Source organism: Rissa tridactyla, chromosome 16 (genome assembly GCF_028500815.1).
Source record: "Rissa tridactyla isolate bRisTri1 chromosome 16, bRisTri1.patW.cur.20221130, whole genome shotgun sequence".
Lineage (NCBI taxonomy): Eukaryota > Metazoa > Chordata > Aves > Charadriiformes > Laridae > Rissa > Rissa tridactyla.
The window spans coordinates 1,594,086-1,610,610 of record NC_071481.1 but is presented as its reverse complement, the minus strand read 5'-3'; the positions used below and the strand labels follow the sequence as shown (position 1 = coordinate 1,610,610).

General features: G+C 53.0%; 1 protein-coding gene and 1 long non-coding RNA gene across 4 annotated transcripts in view; one reads left to right on the top strand and one right to left on the bottom strand.

The window, feature by feature from the left end:
• Nucleotides 1-6,472: 6,472 nt before the first annotated feature.
• Nucleotides 6,473-12,251, bottom strand: LOC128918321 (uncharacterized). Its single transcript, XR_008469497.1, has 3 exons — nucleotides 12,130-12,251; nucleotides 11,264-11,543; nucleotides 6,473-6,630 (listed from the first exon to the last, which is right to left on the bottom strand). It is a non-coding gene; the product is annotated as an uncharacterized LOC128918321 (long non-coding RNA).
• A 204-nt stretch (nucleotides 12,252-12,455) lies between these two features.
• PRDM16 (PR/SET domain 16) overlaps nucleotides 12,456-16,525 on the top strand; it is a 333,612-nt gene continuing 329,542 nt past the window's right edge. For all 3 annotated transcript variants that reach the window (XM_054222392.1, XM_054222391.1, XM_054222393.1), the window contains exon 1: nucleotides 12,456-12,562. In XM_054222392.1, coding sequence (XP_054078367.1) covers nucleotides 12,526-12,562 — 37 coding nt within the window. In that variant the 5' untranslated portion in view covers nucleotides 12,456-12,525. The remainder of the gene's footprint in view (nucleotides 12,563-16,525) is intronic.

The following is a 16,525-nucleotide window of genomic DNA, read 5'->3' as shown; positions in this document are numbered from 1 at the left end:
ATTTTTAGTAAGATGCAGAGTTTTGAATGGCTTTGTTTAAAGTGATAGTTTTCCCTTTTCTGGTGGAAGTGTGGCTGGGATAAACAGCTCCAGCTGTAAAAAATTAAAGGCTGAGGTGATTGCAATGCAGAAATCCGGAGCTGCTTTGCTGCCAGAGCTCTTGTGAAGCTGAGTGTTTGTCTCCAAAAGGGCAGCAACTCCTAACTTTTTGAAAAGAAGTCGGGGACACTGGTCATTTTCCCTCCTGTTGTGACTTCACTGTGTTTTACTACTTCGTGGTGATCCTTTACCCCCTCGTGCCCTGCCAGCCCAGATCCAGTCGTCAATATACTCAGCAATAAAGTGTTTCACTGCCTAGACGGTTCATTCAGCTGAGCTTTGTGACAAAATAATTGATTAAGACTCAAATTCCCTTGAAAATGTCAAGTCCTTTGTGATCTTTAATTGATTCACATTCTGGGTTGCTTAAGAGTGGAGTTAAAAAGCTGTTAGTAATAATTTTATAGAAAATATGTTCCCCGTGTGAATGAGCAGTCCCCCTCGTAATGCACCCAAGTGGCTGGAACTGAGAAAGCCTCCTGTTCCTCAGGATGTACTTGCTAAATGCAAGCACTGCTCTTATTTGAGCCATTTAAAATCACTGTATGGGTGATCTCACTCCATTATTTCTAAAGAAACTTCTTAGTTCACTCTATTTAACTTTATACTTCAGAGAAATGAAACTATTTCCCCATCTCATTTATACCGAAGGAACAAAACTGCAGCTGAATGGTAGTCAAGCAGCGCATGATGCAGCTGTTTCAGGGTACTAAAAGAATCTGGAGTGAAAACATGAGAAGGTCTTGAGGTACAGACCAGGAAGCAGTGCTGTACGTGAGATCGTAGCGAAATGCTGAGAAATACGCGCGTTTCTCCCGAGCGGAGGGCAGTGTACGGCAGTGTTGTGCAGAGCTTCTCTGTAGGGACTCCGATTTCGGAGAATACCCTGGGTAACATCAGACAGCACACTCTGACCGCAGGACTTGGGGCCGGAATATTTGTGTTGCTGCCGAATTTGTTCTGGTGCGAGGGGCTTGTGTGCTCTCTTGGCTCTTTGCTGCTGTTTACACGGCAACTCCGGAGTGTACCTTTGCTGTTGCACGGAGAGTATAAGTATCCTACCATAATACCGTTGCTCTCCTACCTTCTTTCATCAGTGAGTCTGGAAGCTGCTCTTCCAGCAGTAGAGTGGGGAACTTTGGTACAAAAAATGAATAAAATAAGATTCTAAGAAAAAGGCCTGCAAAAATGAGATGTCCTTTCCTATTGAATGGATTCAAGTTTGCTGCTTTTGTATAAAACACACTTTGTACTTTTGGGGGAACTTCGTGACGTGGTATTTCCTTCTTTTAGTGGTGACAACCTCATGAGAGAGCTCTGCCTTCACTCAGCGGCGTATTCTGCCAACCAGCTGGGGAAAGGTAGCAATTGGGACTCCCTTAGTAGATGGATCAGGGCAGTGGGCCTGGCTGGAAGGTATTTTGCTTATTTTTAATGGGAAGTGTCGCAATCTGTGACGATCTTTGCCTTTTGGTGTATAGAAATGATGGGGCAGAGTGGGTGTGAATCCCGAAAACAGTGCCCATGTGGATCCCTGAGCTGCCACTTGTCAGACCAGCTATTACCTGGAAAGTTCTGCATCTTTGGTTTTTCCACTTAAAGAGAGTAAATAAATACTAACCTTAACGCTTCAAGACAGTGCTGGAGGTGACTGGTTTCTGAATTTCCTTATAATCTGGGTGGAATTGTACCTGGGGGACTCTGCCAATGCGGATATTTCGTAGCTGTTAAATGAGATGTGCTAGAGCTGAAATCACACAGACGGTGTCTACAAAGTGAGAGGCTTGGAAAGGCATCCCTGGCACATCCCGGAGTGGTGGGCGGTGGCAGTCGGAGCTTGTGGGCAGCTCTCACCTGGGGCTTTTCTATTGGGAAGGTAGGGAAGAAATTCCCCTGCGGAACCTGGGACCCTGCAGCAGTCAGACCGGGCACATGGTTTTGCTTGCGGCGTGTTACTTGGGAGCTACCACTTGGAGACAAAGTGATTCTGTGATAGGTACTTAATTTCTTCTTGAATTCAGCAAATACTACCTGCAAGCGATGCTAAGACTTTTTTTTTTCAGGGAAGTTTGATTGGAGGGGCTTCAACAGATCAATAGAACGAAAGTAAAGTTAATCTGCCATGCCTTAGCTAGATAATTTATCAGTTTGTTTCCTCCCTGAGTGTATTCCTCTAGGAAGACTATTTTTTAGGTATTGAGTAAACACTATTCTTCAGCAAGACTTTGTTTGACCTGGGTATCAAATTAATTCTTTACTTTTAATGCTATACCAATTGCAAAAGCCATTCCCCTACATGGGATGTAAATCAGTGTTTTCATTTTTTGACAGGGAATAGTGGGTATGTCTGGTGCTTTCCAAAATGTAGTGTTCCTTCCCCAAAAGGTTCTGCTCTTTCCTCTGTTTTAACACGAGTCTTCACAGGAATGAGCCCAATGGAACATGAGTCACTGTCGGAACAAGCGTGTGGGCAAGGTGGGCTCCTGCCTTATAAATGGTACAATTGTAGATACAGAAGTGCAAAGACTGTGCTGGTTGGAAAGCTGGCTGGAAAATAGCAGTCATAAGGTAGACAGACATTTATATTCAGAGAAACCATTGGCTAGTTTGTATATATTTGCATTTCATTTTCTAACCGCTCTTTTTCTTAAATGGAGCTTGGTTTTTAACCGTTCCTCAATTAGCTTATCACCAGCTATGCCTCGTGGTTCTAACAACAAAATACTGGGCTCCTCTGGGACTGCCACAAGTTCTCTTGTAGCCAATTTGTGGGCTAAAAACCTAACAGTGAGGTTGAAAAGACTAACGATCTGCCTTCTAGATGTTTGATATGGTCTTTGTGCGTTAATAGAGGTATGGGAGGGTCTGTGTGAAGCTTTAGCTCCTGAGTGCAAAGACCAAACCCCTGACAGGGCGTTAGTATTTGTCTCTCTATTGCTCCCATCACCGTATCCTGAGATTTCATCCCAAATCTCTCCAATTAAGTAGTTTATTCTTCCAAGTGTAAAATAAAACACCGTTACCGCAGTGAGTGCGCATGTGTGATTGGAGAAAGATTTCTCTATCGATTACTTAAACATGCTGCTTTCTCCTCTGCAATGAATTGCATCCCTCAGTGTGAGAACAGAGCTGGTTAGGAAACATTTCAGTGGCTGCAAGAATTCCCATCTCCTCCATGGAAATTAAACCAAAACCTTGCAAAGTTTAACACTAAATACATGAGTAAAGGAGAAACAAGAACCAGCAGCAGGACAAACGGCCAGGAACACAGGCATTTCTGCAGAAGAGCTTCTATTTCTTCCTCCCCGTGCCCTAACCACTAAACTGTTCTTTCCTGCACTGGATCATGTTGTCTTGTGTGTGTGACTCTGTTTGGCTGAATAATTACTTGCAACTGATGTGATTGGGGGGGGGGGGGGGGGGGGGGGGGGGGGAATATATATTTTTCAAATCACTATTTTCCAGTGATGAAAAAGATTTTTTTAAAAAAAATCCCGTTTAGCTCTGTCTAATGCATAATAACACTGAAGATCTAATTAGCTGGACGACAGTACATGAAATGGGGGGGGGAACAAGATGATCCAAATTATGCCTAGAGTAATTCACTTCAGTGAGTTTTACTCAAGGAATGAAGTTGACTCATTCTTCCTGGATACAATCCACCTCTCATGGAAATCGATGAAATTCTTTCTGGTGCGTTTTAACACATGTTCTTACAGTTTCTTTCTACAATAAGTCTTCATTAATTCGTAAATCTAAATGAACTCTTGGTTCCCTAGAGTTAAAAAAAATAATAATTTATTTTTGGTCGTGGTGGCTTTCTCTTGGACTGGGATATATGGAGGCGACACCAGTCACTTAAAGGGTGCTATTAAATACTTTCCCATCTCTGGTTATGATCTACAAACCCGAGGACAGGAGCCCTTTGTACTCCGTGCACACTTATATTATTTCATGGGAGGATTTATACCGCTTTTAAGGTTAGCGGGGGAAGGACTCGGAGCTGCTGGTGCTCTGCTGAGGCAGGAGGGTCTCCGGAGATGGAGAAATCGGGATGGCCCCGAGCGGCTGCCTGGGTACGGGGGGGGCAGCGGGATTCTGGGGGGGGGACACTCAGGTGAAGCTGGGGGGGGGAATCCCCCCAAGGAAAGGGGTGGCCGGGGCTGTCACCCCCCCCCTGCTCCGGAACACGCATGGGGCTGGGGGTCCCGGGGGGGCCGGGGTGGTCCTGTCTTCCCCCCAGCCCCCCAGCCCAGGCTGCTCGGCCGCGGCCCGGGGCGCGCTGTCCCCCCGCACCCCGCGGGGCGTTGCGCACCCTCGCTGCCGAGCGAAGGATCACGGCAAAATCACATCACACCCCATAAGTTGTTGGGTTGGTTGATGGTTTTTTGTTGGTTCTTTTCCCCCCCCGGCCCTTGAGTTTTGCTCTGCGCCACGGTTTTTTTTAAAGTGGTTTTTTTAAAAAAAAAAAAAAAGCTGCTTTGTATTAAATGAATAAAATATGTGCGTGTCCCGTCGGGTCCCTGTTTGCTTCCATTATGCACCTTTATAGAAAGGAGTTAATCATAAATGGGTTGCCACTGGCTTTTTGCAGTTTATCGCGTTCCCAAAAGGAGTTCTGCGTCCTCAGCTCATTGGATCATCTTCTTTTAATCTTAAAAAAGAAAAATGCGGGGATGGGAGGGAGGGATTTGAAGGCAGAGATCCTGTCACCCTTTAAACAGCTTTTGAAAACCCAGGAAGAATTGTAATCTGCGTTTATTTTATGCTTGCAGAGATGCTGCTAGCTTCGCCCGGTGTGAGAGTCTCACTGCTTTAATTTGTTCTGCTGTAGATGGACAACATCTATTCAGCACCGAGAATATTTTCAGGTGTATTTGTAACAGATAAGTGTTTCCGAAGAGGAGAACTCTGTTAGTGTTTAAAGGAAAAAGGAGCATTTGGAAAGGGGGTTGATTCTTTACTTTTCCTGTTTGCTAGGAAAAAAAAAAAGTGTTCTTAATTATGACTTGGGGGGGCGGGCGGGATGCTTGGAAAGCTCTTCCAGAAAAGTAATTCTAAACAGTGAAAAAGGGAGAGAAGAAAAAAAGAAACCAACAACTCTATGATGTTTTATTTTAATAATCCTTTGCAGGCATGTGAGCCGTTCTCTGGAAAAAAAAAAAAGTTTCAGGAAAAAGGCACGAACAATACAGCCTTTAAAACCAAATCTGCAAACTTCTGAGAATATGCCCTCTTATTGAATACACCGGATTTCTCTCCCTAGCAAAGGGGAAGGTTTTGTTCGTTTGGACAGTCTTTGAATACTGTTCTAAAACTTCTTTCAAGTGGGAACTGAAGAGAGAAATGTTAAGTTCTGAGGGGAGACAATAAGTTAGCATCTTTGAACGGAGTCCCTTGCATGCAAATCAGGCTTTTGGCAATTTGGGGGAAGTTTAATTGGAAGGTGGAAGCGTGTAAAGATAAGGCTATATGGAAACTGAATCGGTAAGAAGAACCCCACTGCTCGATGGGGGTGCGGAGCGGGGGGAGCCGCCGAGCAGGCCGGCCCGTCGCTCCTCACCTTTGCCGGGCACCGGCTCGGCGGGGCGAGCGGGGAAGCCCGGCGGTAGCCCTGAGGTAGCCCCCGTCGCCCCCTGCCCGAGCTGGGCATCGCCGTGAGGCGCTCGCACCTCTGCCCCCTTCTCCCCGCCCCCCCCCCCGCTCTCGAGTGGCAGCCCCCAAAGGGATCTCGTAAATAAATCCATCGGTTTAAAGTTTCTATAATTTTCACCTAATGAATTTTTTTCGCTAATGCTTCCCCCGCCCCCAGGGGCATTGTGTCAGGCCGGGCCCAGCCAGCCCTGGATGGCTTTTTCATAGCTCTTGGCTGTGCGCAGACCCTTCTCGGGATTAGTGGTCGGACTCCTCATTTCCCATAGCCATAAAAGGTCTTGAACTCAATTAATAGCTAATAATTATACAGCTAGCTCCGCTGCAGCCGTCGGTAGCCGGGGGAAGCGCAAGCAAAGCGGGCGCGTAACCCGCGCGGGCTCCGCACCTGCGGAGGGCGGTGAAGGCGGGGGGAGAAGCGGGGCCGCCTTGGCCCCCCCCACATCGCCGGGCTGGCGAGGGAGCAGCGCTTCGGGGACTGATGCCCCCCCCGTACGCACACGGGGACCGGGAGTCCCTGTGGGAGGGATCGGGGAGCAAGGGGGGGGCTCCTCCGGGGCTGGGGGAGCATCAGGGGAGGGAGGGGGGGTGTCACCCCCAGAGCTGGGAGGGCACCGATCTTCGGCGAGTGAAATCTGGACGGGTTTCGGTTCGCTCACCTCCCCCCGTAACATTTAATTACAGAAATTCTCCTCCCGGGTCGCACCCCCGGGGCTGGTGCCCGAGCTGCTGGCGGTGGCTCCGGAGCCGCTGAAGAAGGGCGGGGGGGTCCCTCCGGGGCAGGGGGCGTCCCTCCGCCGCTGCCCCCCACCAGCCGTTACCGTGCCCCGTCCCCGCCGCGGGTTACAGCTCGCTTGGACCTTTCAGGCGGGGGCAGTTCTGTTAATTTCGAGAAGAAAGGCGAGAGAGATCGTTTTAGCGTCTTCCAAATACCCGATTTCGGTTGCAAAATGTTTGATCGAAAAATTGCTCGCCGAATACCCGCTTCCCTGTGTCACCCCCCGCGGCAGGGGACCGTTCCCGAAGCCCGAGGGGAGGGAGAACCCTCTGCCCTGGGACGCCGGGGACTTGGGCTCCTTCCATGACAAAACTGTTCGCAGAATTACAGCGCCCATCATTTCCATTTTGCTTTCATTTGGCAAGCGTTCTCCGGGCAAAAATATTTTGATCAAACGTCTAAAAAAATTGCTATAAATCCTTAATTTCCCTTCATTCCGCGAGACCGTCGTGATTAAAACTGCTGTGTTTACATCCTCCGAAAACTGTCTGTTCATAGGCTGGCGTTTTAAAGACAACAGTGCACTATCTTTTACGATTGTAATTATAATACTGTTCAAGTTAGATATTCAAATGTAAATGTTGCTTTTCTTTTTACGACTTTTCATTTTAGGACATGCATTTTTACCTTACCCTGGACCAGCAAGGCGTAGCCTTGCATGGTGGAGTGTAACGAATTCAAAGGAATTCTTATAGCTGAACATGTTTTTTGAAAAATCTTAAATGGCAATTTACACGGTATTTTTTCATGGCCAGAGGAGCCAGTGTTTTCTTCTAGAAATAAGGAGGAAAAAAAAAGTCTGATAAACGCATATTGATGCAAAGACCGATTTCAGCGTAGCTTAAGTATCAGGAAAGTGAGCTGCAGGACAGTAACATACATGCACAGATTTTGCAATGATATTAATATTATCCCCCCCCATGTATTTCATTGCGAAGAGGATCGGTAAGGGTGACTTTTTTTATGTACAAAATGCGGACACTTCTGATTTTCTCGGAGTGTTTGTTCTGGAGCTTCTCAAAGGTTTTCGGGTAAAAAATGTTTTTAAACCAATGAGTGTGCAAATAGGTTTCTTCAGGAAAGGAGCCACTCGGGTGTTTGGGTGACGATGTCCCTCCCCGGAGCGACCCTAAATCACTGTTTACCTGGGTGTAAGGAGGGACTGAGACCTGTTCCCGCACGACTCCCTCGGGGGGTGCCGGCCCCTCCAGCCCGGCTGCGGGGATCCGGCGAGGCCGGGGGGGTGAGCCCGGCTCGGGTGCTCGCCAGCCCGGGCTTCCTCCGGCTCGTAACCGCGGGCAGGCTGTAGCCAGCCTTTGATACTTTAATTTTTTAACTATTTTAATTTTTTTTCATTTTTATTTCTCCTTCCCTTCTCCCGCCGCCTCGCCCCAGCCGCGGAGCGCCGGCAGCGGAGCCGGGGCTGGGAAAGCAAACAAACTTTCTCCCCGCCGGCCGGCTCGGCGGAGGGCCGAAGGCTGCTCGGTGGGGGCACAGCCCGCCCGCCCCCGGGGGGCTCCCGGCCCCGCTCCCGCCGCTGACCCCGCGCTCCCGGCTGTCCTTAACTGCCCCCTTGCGCCAGCATCACGCAGGGAACGGGGGCTTTAAACCGCGTCGGAGAGGTGTTGAAATTCCTTGGCACCGGCGGGGATGAAAGGCAAACTGCTCTTTGATTGCGTGGATTTAAGGCAGAGCCTAATTACAATGTGGCGGTTGTGTGTGTGCTTCCTCCGCTTATTAATGGCAGATTAGAAAGGAAAAATCTCTAGGGAAGCGTGTGACATTCTTACCGCCTAATCTGGCCGGGGCTCGCTGACCCTAACGGAGAGCAGCCCCGTCGTATGCCACGGGGATCTTGCGTAGTTTAAAATATTAATTCTTGGTCTAATCTCCCCGCGATGTTGCGCAGAAACAATAAGTAATTTATGCGAAAATCCTTGGGAAGGGAAAGGGGTGACTCTGTATGTGCGGCAGCTCCCGGACAAGCCGGACTATCTCAACCATTTTAATCTTCTTTACTGCTTAAAAATGCTCGTGCATAACAACTCGCAAAACGCCTTTTCCCTCCCCCGTCCCCGGTTGCCGGACGGGTGACAACCCCGAGTGCCCACCCGCACCCCCGGGACGGACACACGCAGCGCCGTTACATCTGGTTTGGAACAAAATCGATCCGGGAGCGTTCTCACGCAAAAGTTTCACCTGGAGCAGTATTTTTCAAAGCTGGCTTCATAAAATACCTAGGAAATGGGGAGGGGTGTGTGCGCTCTGTAGCGAAAATACCAGGCAACCCACCCGTAAATTACACCCCTCCCGCGCCCCCCCGCCTCGCAGCGCTGCAGCCCCCTTGAAACGCATGTGGCACGCTGCGGTGTTTGCGTGTTGAAATGTCTATTCGCCGGGCGAGGAAGCGGAGATGAAGGTGCAAACAGGAGCGAGGGCGGATGACATAAACTTAGAACAGGCGCATTTCACTGCCCTCGGCTCGCCTGCACCCCCAGACCTGCCCCCCCGCCCCCGACTGGACTCTGGTGGGGTCCCTCTGCCCTGACACGCGTGTGGCGGGAAGTGGAAAAGCTGCTCGTTTCCCCGGGGGACATAATTATCAAGGTTCGGCGGAAAAAGGCACGCCTCCGGGGGGTCTTCCCCCCCAACTCCCAGGGTCGCCGTGGGATTTTTTCCTCGCAAACTCGCCCCGGGTTGGGGACCACTCGTGTCCCCCCGGGCGTGCGGGGCCGTGGGCTCCCTGTGCCAGGTCCTTGGCAGACACCGGGGCTGACCCGGGGAAGGAAGGAGGACGGGGGAAGGGAGTCGAGAAGCTTCCTGGCCCCTCTCCCTTCCTCCACGCTAATTAACTTGCCATTTTCCGTGGAAGCGACACTCACTCAGACAGGTGCAGGCTGTAAAAGCCGGTGGCAGCCGCAGGATGCTCGGCTGGCCAGGCAGGAACGCCGGGGGGAGCCCGGGGCGGGGGGGGCTGCGGGGTTTTTCCCGGCCCCCAGCTGCACACCTTGCTGGGGGGATTTGCTGTGCCCACCCTCGGTAGCCCTGCTCCTTCCCCCTGGGGATTCCCGTCTGGAATGCAGCAAGGCACCCTTGGCAGCCATGGATCGACCTCTGTAGGCGCAGGACGGAAGAGCGTGTCCCGAGAGGGCACACTGCCCCCGGAGCACCCCCCCCGCCTCCGGCTCCTGCCCTGGCTCCCAACCGTGTCTCCTCGAGAGCGTTTTTTCCCTAAAACGAGCTTGTGAAGCGGGGCCCGTTGCCGGGGGCGGGCGGCCGCTGCCGGCGGGGACCCCGCTGGCGGCCCGTCGCCTCCCGCACGCCCCGCAGCCAGCGCTCCCCGACACCTCCCGCTAAAAATTCGTTCCTTTTTTTTTTTTTTTAAATTTCTTTTTTCCTGCTGCCTCGATAAAAGCGGGCCGAGGCGGGGGGAGCCCCGCTCCGGCCCGGCGAGCCGTTCTCCTCGACCCGGGAGCAGCGCGGCCAGAGCGAGGGGAAAGGCAAGGGGAAAAAAAACCTAATCCTGATTTCCGAGGCGAGCTGAGGGCAACCCCGACCCTCGCCTCGGCAGGGCTGGTGCCAGGTCGCACGGTGACTTTTCGATCGCTTCTCTGTGGCTTCGTTTGTAGAAGCATCAGCTAAAGGGTTGTGGAACCCCCCCACCCGCCCCCTCCGGACACCCCCGAAAGCCCTTTGCGTCCCCCAAAATATCTGCGAGCGGGTCCGCCGGTGCGCGCTTATTTCCCGCGGGAGCTGTTTCCCAGGGGGAATCTGAACGCTGGGGATGCGGGAGGTTTTGGCACGAAAACAAAAGCCGGGCTAGTGGCGGAGGGCGGCGGGCGAGCACCGGCCGCGGGTCCCGGCCCGGCGGCGAGTGGCTCGGGCCCTCCGTGCCCTTTGTTTTCCCGGCTCGGGGAGGGGGACGCGGCCAGCGGGGCAACCTGTGCTGGCTAGCCGCGGGCTTCGGGGCTTGGCTTCGGGTCGGGGCTGAGCAGGTCCGGGGTCTTCTGCCAGAAAACCGCCGGAATAAATAACCCGGGACGATATTTTCGAGCTGAAATCTGTCCGTCCCGCGAGGGGCTCGGCGGGGTGGGTGCGGGAAGCAGCTCTAGCGCCCGAGGTCGTTGGGAGAAATATTTCAATGGATTGGGAAACATTCGAGCTCCTGTTTCACCGGCGGAGACCGCAAGAGCTTGTTTTTCCGAGCTCGGGGTGCCGGCCGTGCGGTGAAACGGCTACCTGTGCCCCGCGCGTCCTCGGGGAAGGAATTCACGGGCACCATTTCAACATTTTAGGCGACACGTGGCTGCAAGTTCCCTTCAAACGTATTTATTGGGCTCCTGCTCCGCCACCCTTCCCTTTAGCGCTGGCTCCCAGGTAGCATCTGAAAGGGCCCTGCTCCCATTTGCAATTAAAGAGTTTATTGAGGAGGGGAAAACCGGTAATTAGCAAGAATATTCCCCCCTCCCCTCCCCAGTTCCACCTGCAGGGCAAAAGTGCAGCTGGCAGAATGGCTTCCAGCAGAGACCTGACGCACCCACAGAAGTTTTGCTTTGTTTTTGCAATGCCCTTCAGGGAGAGGGCTCCCGGTTTTTCTGCTGGCTGAGCCCCGGTCCGGGTTAGCACCTCGAGCGCAAATCAGAGCGCTCTCCCCTCGCCCGATTATTTTATTGAATGTTTATGAAGGCGCGCGCTTTCTCTCTCTCTCTCCATATTAATCTCATTAAATCCTACCTTTCAACCTTCTTCCGTGACCATCTGACCTGGCCACTTGAATTAAAATAGTGCTTTCTCCGCAGTCAAAGACAGCACATCAATCATCGGGCTATTTACACTTCGCTCCTTTCTTCAAAGCCGGGGCTCTCGCTACCTTCGCTGCCGGGGCCGGCGGGCAGGTCCTGCGGGATGGCTCCAGGGTGGCTTTTCCTTCCTCTCCCCACTTTTCCCGGGTCTCCGCGCCTCTCCCGGCTTCCCCCGTCCCTCGGGAAGCGATTCCCAGAGCGCTGCCTTCCACCTGAAAGGCAGAAGAAAAGCGGCACGGTACCCGCTGCCCGCGGAAGCTCCGCGCTGCCCGGCGGGGAGCTCGGGGCCCGGGGACCCTCCACTCCGCATCCCGGCTCGGGAAGCGCGGAGCTTCCGCGGGAGCGGCGGCGGCCGGTCCGCGCTCCCCGCTCCCGCCCCGCAACGGGAAAAGGGGAGCGAGAGCGTGGGGTTCGCGTTCTGGGTCAAAAACGTTCATAAACACAGAGAAATGGAACCGCACCCGCTTCCGAGCCGGTGTTGAGCTGAAATACGCCGGTAGAAACGCGAGAAATGACGGCGAAACACAAAAGCGCAAATTACGTTATTTTAAAAGTTATACACACGCACACACACCCCTCCTCCCCGAGCCGAAGGGGGCAAGAAAGGGGGAAAGGGTAAAAAGGAAGAAAATAAGACAGACACTGATTGAAAAGTTACTGTAAATAAATATTTTTCAGATCAAAAATAAAAGCACGTCTAAAATCGGTACAATTACAAGATGACATCCATTAACAAACTCTTTCTATAGCATTGCGATTTAGTAGTAGTAGTAATAATAAGAATATAATGATAATCACCTCTTTATAGGATGGCACCTTGATCCTTAAATATTGTCCAGTGTGTAAGGTCAGTGTGCGGAGGGTTAGGAGCGGAGAGGGCTGATTTTTCTTAAAGGGGCAGATCAGGGGAAGGCTGTGATGGTGCCGGGAGAGAGGAGGGGGCAGAGATAAGTGGTCTGAAGAAGAGGATAGGACAAAAAAAAAAAAAAAACAGCCCACCGAAAAAAAAAAAACCCAACCACCCTGATGATGATGAATACATTGGAAAGTTTTTTTGGCCCTGGTGAGGGTGTCAGATTGAATGCTCTGTGCGCATGTGCGAAGGTGTCCAAACTGACAATGCTTGGGAGATGAAGATAGTGTGTAGCTGCTTCTGGGCTCAAGGAGGAGGAGAGGAATCCACAAGCCGACACGATGAGATCCAAGGCGCGGGCGAGAAAACTGCCCAAAAGTAGGTCCTTTCTCTCCATTCTTCCGCCTCCCACCTCCCCGGCGGCCGGGGCGGGAGGGCTCGGAGCCGGGCCGGGGGCTGCGGGGGCTGCAAGACCCTCTCCCTCCCCGTCTGCGCGGAGACCGGGTGTCCCGCGCTCCTCCGCGCCGTTCCGCGCTGCTCCGCGCCGCGCTACGGCGCGCCGCGGAGCAGCGCGGAACGGCGCGGAGCCGGGGGAGAAAAGCGAAAGTTAGCTGGAAGTTGACGAAAGGGGATAGCAACTTTTTTTTTTTTTTTTTTTTTTTTTTATTGAGTCGTTCCAAGTCTTGTGAAATAATATTCCTGGCTTTTGAAATAGTGGGCGCTAGAGGTCTGTGTTTGGCATCTGCCGGAGAGACTTAACGCTGGAGGGGGGGGGGGGGAGAGAGAGAGAGACGGGGGGGGGGGGAAGAAACCCCTTCTAGTCTCGGGAACAATTATCGAGGAGAGGGAAGGAAGAGAATTTGTAGCAAAAAAATGGATCCGCTCTCAGTGAGGGGCTTTGGATTCGCAGGTCCAGAGGGAAGATCCTGAACGCAGCTCGGGTGTCCCAGCTGGGGGTTAAGAAGGTCTGGGGGAGGGGAGTGTGGGGGAGTGTCTTTAATTTTTAATTTTTTAAAATTTACTTGGGGGTGGAATTGCAGCTCGTAAGTCTCGCGCAGCTTTTTCCTCCGTCTTCCACCGGACCCTTTTCCCTTTCTGTCTTTTCGAATCGTTTTTAGGCTGGATGTTCAGAGGAGGAGAGTGTGGCTTTTGTAGGAAAGACGGGGCTTTTTTGCCCCCGCAGAGTCCAGCCGCAAACGCTCGGTCTCTTTCCTCGCCGATTCACTGTTAGGCAGCAGAGGATCCCGGTGCCCGGGCAGCCTGTCTGTACTCCTCTACTATTATTACTATCGTTATTATTATTATTATTATTTAGTTTCTGTTTCGCTCTGTCTCTGTGCGAAATATCTGGAGGCTGCAGAAGTTCCAGCGCAGTCTGCGCCCTGCTAAAAACTCTGGTGGTAGCGCTCGGAGAGGAAGATGAGGAGAGTAGCGGCGCCCGGTTGGGTTAAATCGCTTTCGGAGGCTTTCGGGCGGACGTGGAGGCGTTAAGAGCTGGAGGATGCGGTCGTGGGGGGCTCCCCGGCACCCCACCCCACCCCCCCTTGCCGCAGGTCGCGGCAGCTCGGCGGGGATCGCTTCCCGCACCGCGTCCCCGGCCCTGCGGGGAAAAACGCCGGTTTGGGTTAAATCCCGGGCGCCGTTTCAAGCCCCGGCTGGGGAAGGGTCAGGGGCGGCGGGAGCGAACGCAGCGCGCTCGCACGTGGGCTCAAAACGTTTATTTTGTAATTCAAGTTCGTTATTCGGGAGCCTTTTCAGCTCCTCAAGGTCAGCGGGCATTTCTTGCTGCGGGTCTTGGTCCCGGCTCCCGGTGTAAGCGGCAGCACCCCCGCCCCGGAGGGGACACGGTCCCTGCCCGGCAGAGCACAGCCCGGTTTGCTTTAAAAAAAAAAAAAAAAAAAAAAACAAAAACAAAAAAAAACCCAAAACGGCTTTGGGACCGAGTTTGCTGGCGGTCGCCGAGCACCCACCGCCGCTCCGCGACACGATGCGGCGACCCCGAGGCCGCGACGATTTGCCTTAGTGTGGCCGCATTTCCCAAAGCGCCCCGTTCGGGTGCCCCCGCTCCCCACACCGCCGCGGCTCTGGGGGACACCCGGACGCCTTCCTGCCCCCACAAACGCTGCTCGCGGGCGGGATGGTTCACAGTCCCCGTGATCAACATTGTCACCACACCGTTGCCACGCCATTTGGGAAGCTGTCTTGCAATCAATCCTGGGATTTTTAATTTTTTTCCCGATACACATACTCTTAAAACGGCCCCGTTCAAATAATAACTTTTTTTTTTTCCCAAAAGAAAAAAGTCAGCACTTAATGTTTAGGTTGTTAAGGGAAAGAGTAATTTTTAGAGCTCTCTTGGCTGTGAAAGCGAGGTTGAATAGAGTGGAATATTTCTCTTTTTTATTTTTCCCTTTTATTTTATTTTTTCCCTCCTTCTCTCTCTTTTTGCGTCTGCAAAAGGCACGGATTTTTTTATTATTATTTTTTGCAGCTGGGTGCCCGTGTGCCCAGTGCAGGGTCCGGGTTTTTTGCAGCTGGGTGCCCAGTGCGGGGTCCGGCCGCGTCCCAGCGCGCTGCGAGCCGCGCACATTGCGCCGGCCTCCCCCCGCGGTGAGCTCCCCTGGCTCGGGGGCGGTAAGCGAGCTTCTGCCGCTTGAGGACCGGGGGGTTTTTCAGCGCCTGGCTCTCTGAAGTGCTGGGGAGATGAGCTGGGACTTCTGCGCCTGGGAGCAGCCACTTCCCTTCAGCAGCAGGAGCTGCAGCCCCCAAAGCTCCGCTCGCCGAGTGAGCGCTGCTAATACCGACTGGAAGTGTCTCTTTGGAAGGCTGAGCTCTGATTAAAATCAGGTGTTTAATACAATACAAGGCCCAACGGTTTATGGGGTTTCAGCTGAGGATTTTTTAGGGATCACAGTTCAAAACAGTAGTCCAAAGCTAAGGTTTCAATATCCCAGGAGTATTTATTTGCAAAACAGATTAAACACGGACACGAGTGTACGGATCTTGCTGTATTTACATCGGCAAGGTAGCGAGAATTTGAGTTAGGGCACGAAATAGCTCCGTCCTTGCCCAAGCACCCCTCTCCGCCCGCACTTCGGGGTGCTGCAGCCTCCGCCGGCGTGCGCTCCTATTGATTAATGCCCGCACATATCCCGGGAAAAGCGACGCACGGCCGGCGAGCCACGCAAGGCAGCGGTCCACAGTATATTAAAAACACAATATGTTGTAGAATTTCATTTCATTGGACAATATTTTAAGCAGATGTGAGGCTCCTCTGGGAATTCGACTCTATTACCTGGCTTGGGAAAGGGAAGAACGTGCGTGTGCGCGCTGGGGTGGGGGTTTGGGTGAAATTCTCGGGAATTTTAACCCGGCTCCCCAGGAGAAAGGCAGGTACCGGAGGCGGCGGAGCTGAACCAGAGATGGGGAATGGTTTTCGCTCGCTTTATCGCTCCCCTCTGGGGGTGGAAGTCTTTAGCGATGGCTGTAAATCAGGAGCGGGGCTCGGTCGGGGTGCGAGGAGGCGCAGCAGGCCCATGGGCGCTCCAGGTGAGCGCTGCCGGCGGGCGGGCACCCCCCGCACCCCCCTGCACCCCTCGGGCTCTTCAGTTTAGGAGGGGCCCCGAAGGCTGGTGCATGTGCCCGGCGCTCCTGGGGGGCTCGGCGAGCCGGAGCCCCGAAGGGGTTTCTGCTGGAGCAGGCAGGTAGCAGAGGGCCATGCCGTGCCCCTGCGGCCGGTGGGCCGCCTCCTCTAGCGAGAAAATAAAATACTGGTGACCGGGGAGAAGCTTCTACAATAGCTGACGGTCTCTTTTGTATTGGTGAGAAGGTGGAGAGGCGGCAAATAAATGGGTTCGGCGCTGCACTTTTAAAGGAAATTCGTTCCCGTTCGAAATCCCTCAATTACTTTTGCAGAGTGCAAATATAATTCCGACCCACACACGCGGGTGGGAATTTGTTGGGTCTCAGGTTCTAAATAAATGTTGGTGCTGGAAAAGGCTGGCCAGTGTTTGTGCAGTCCCGCTTTTGCCTTTCGTTACTAGGAATAGGACAAAGTCAAAGTTTCGAGCCCGAGTTTTCAGCCAGCGCTGCTGCATCCTCCGGGGCGGGCTGGAGTGACGGGGAACCGGCGGCGATCCCGGCCCCGCCGGCCCCGGTACCTGCTCCTCGGCTGCAGCCTTCGCCCTCGGAGGGGACCGGCTTCCCGCTCGCTGCTAGTTTTTTAATTAAGGCTGATGAGACGGTGGAGGGACAAGGGAGCGGGAGAGCGGCGGGGGCTGGATCTCGGTACCGCTTCTCGGCGTGCCGCTTGTTTGTGCTTGAGCGGACGGTTCCCATACC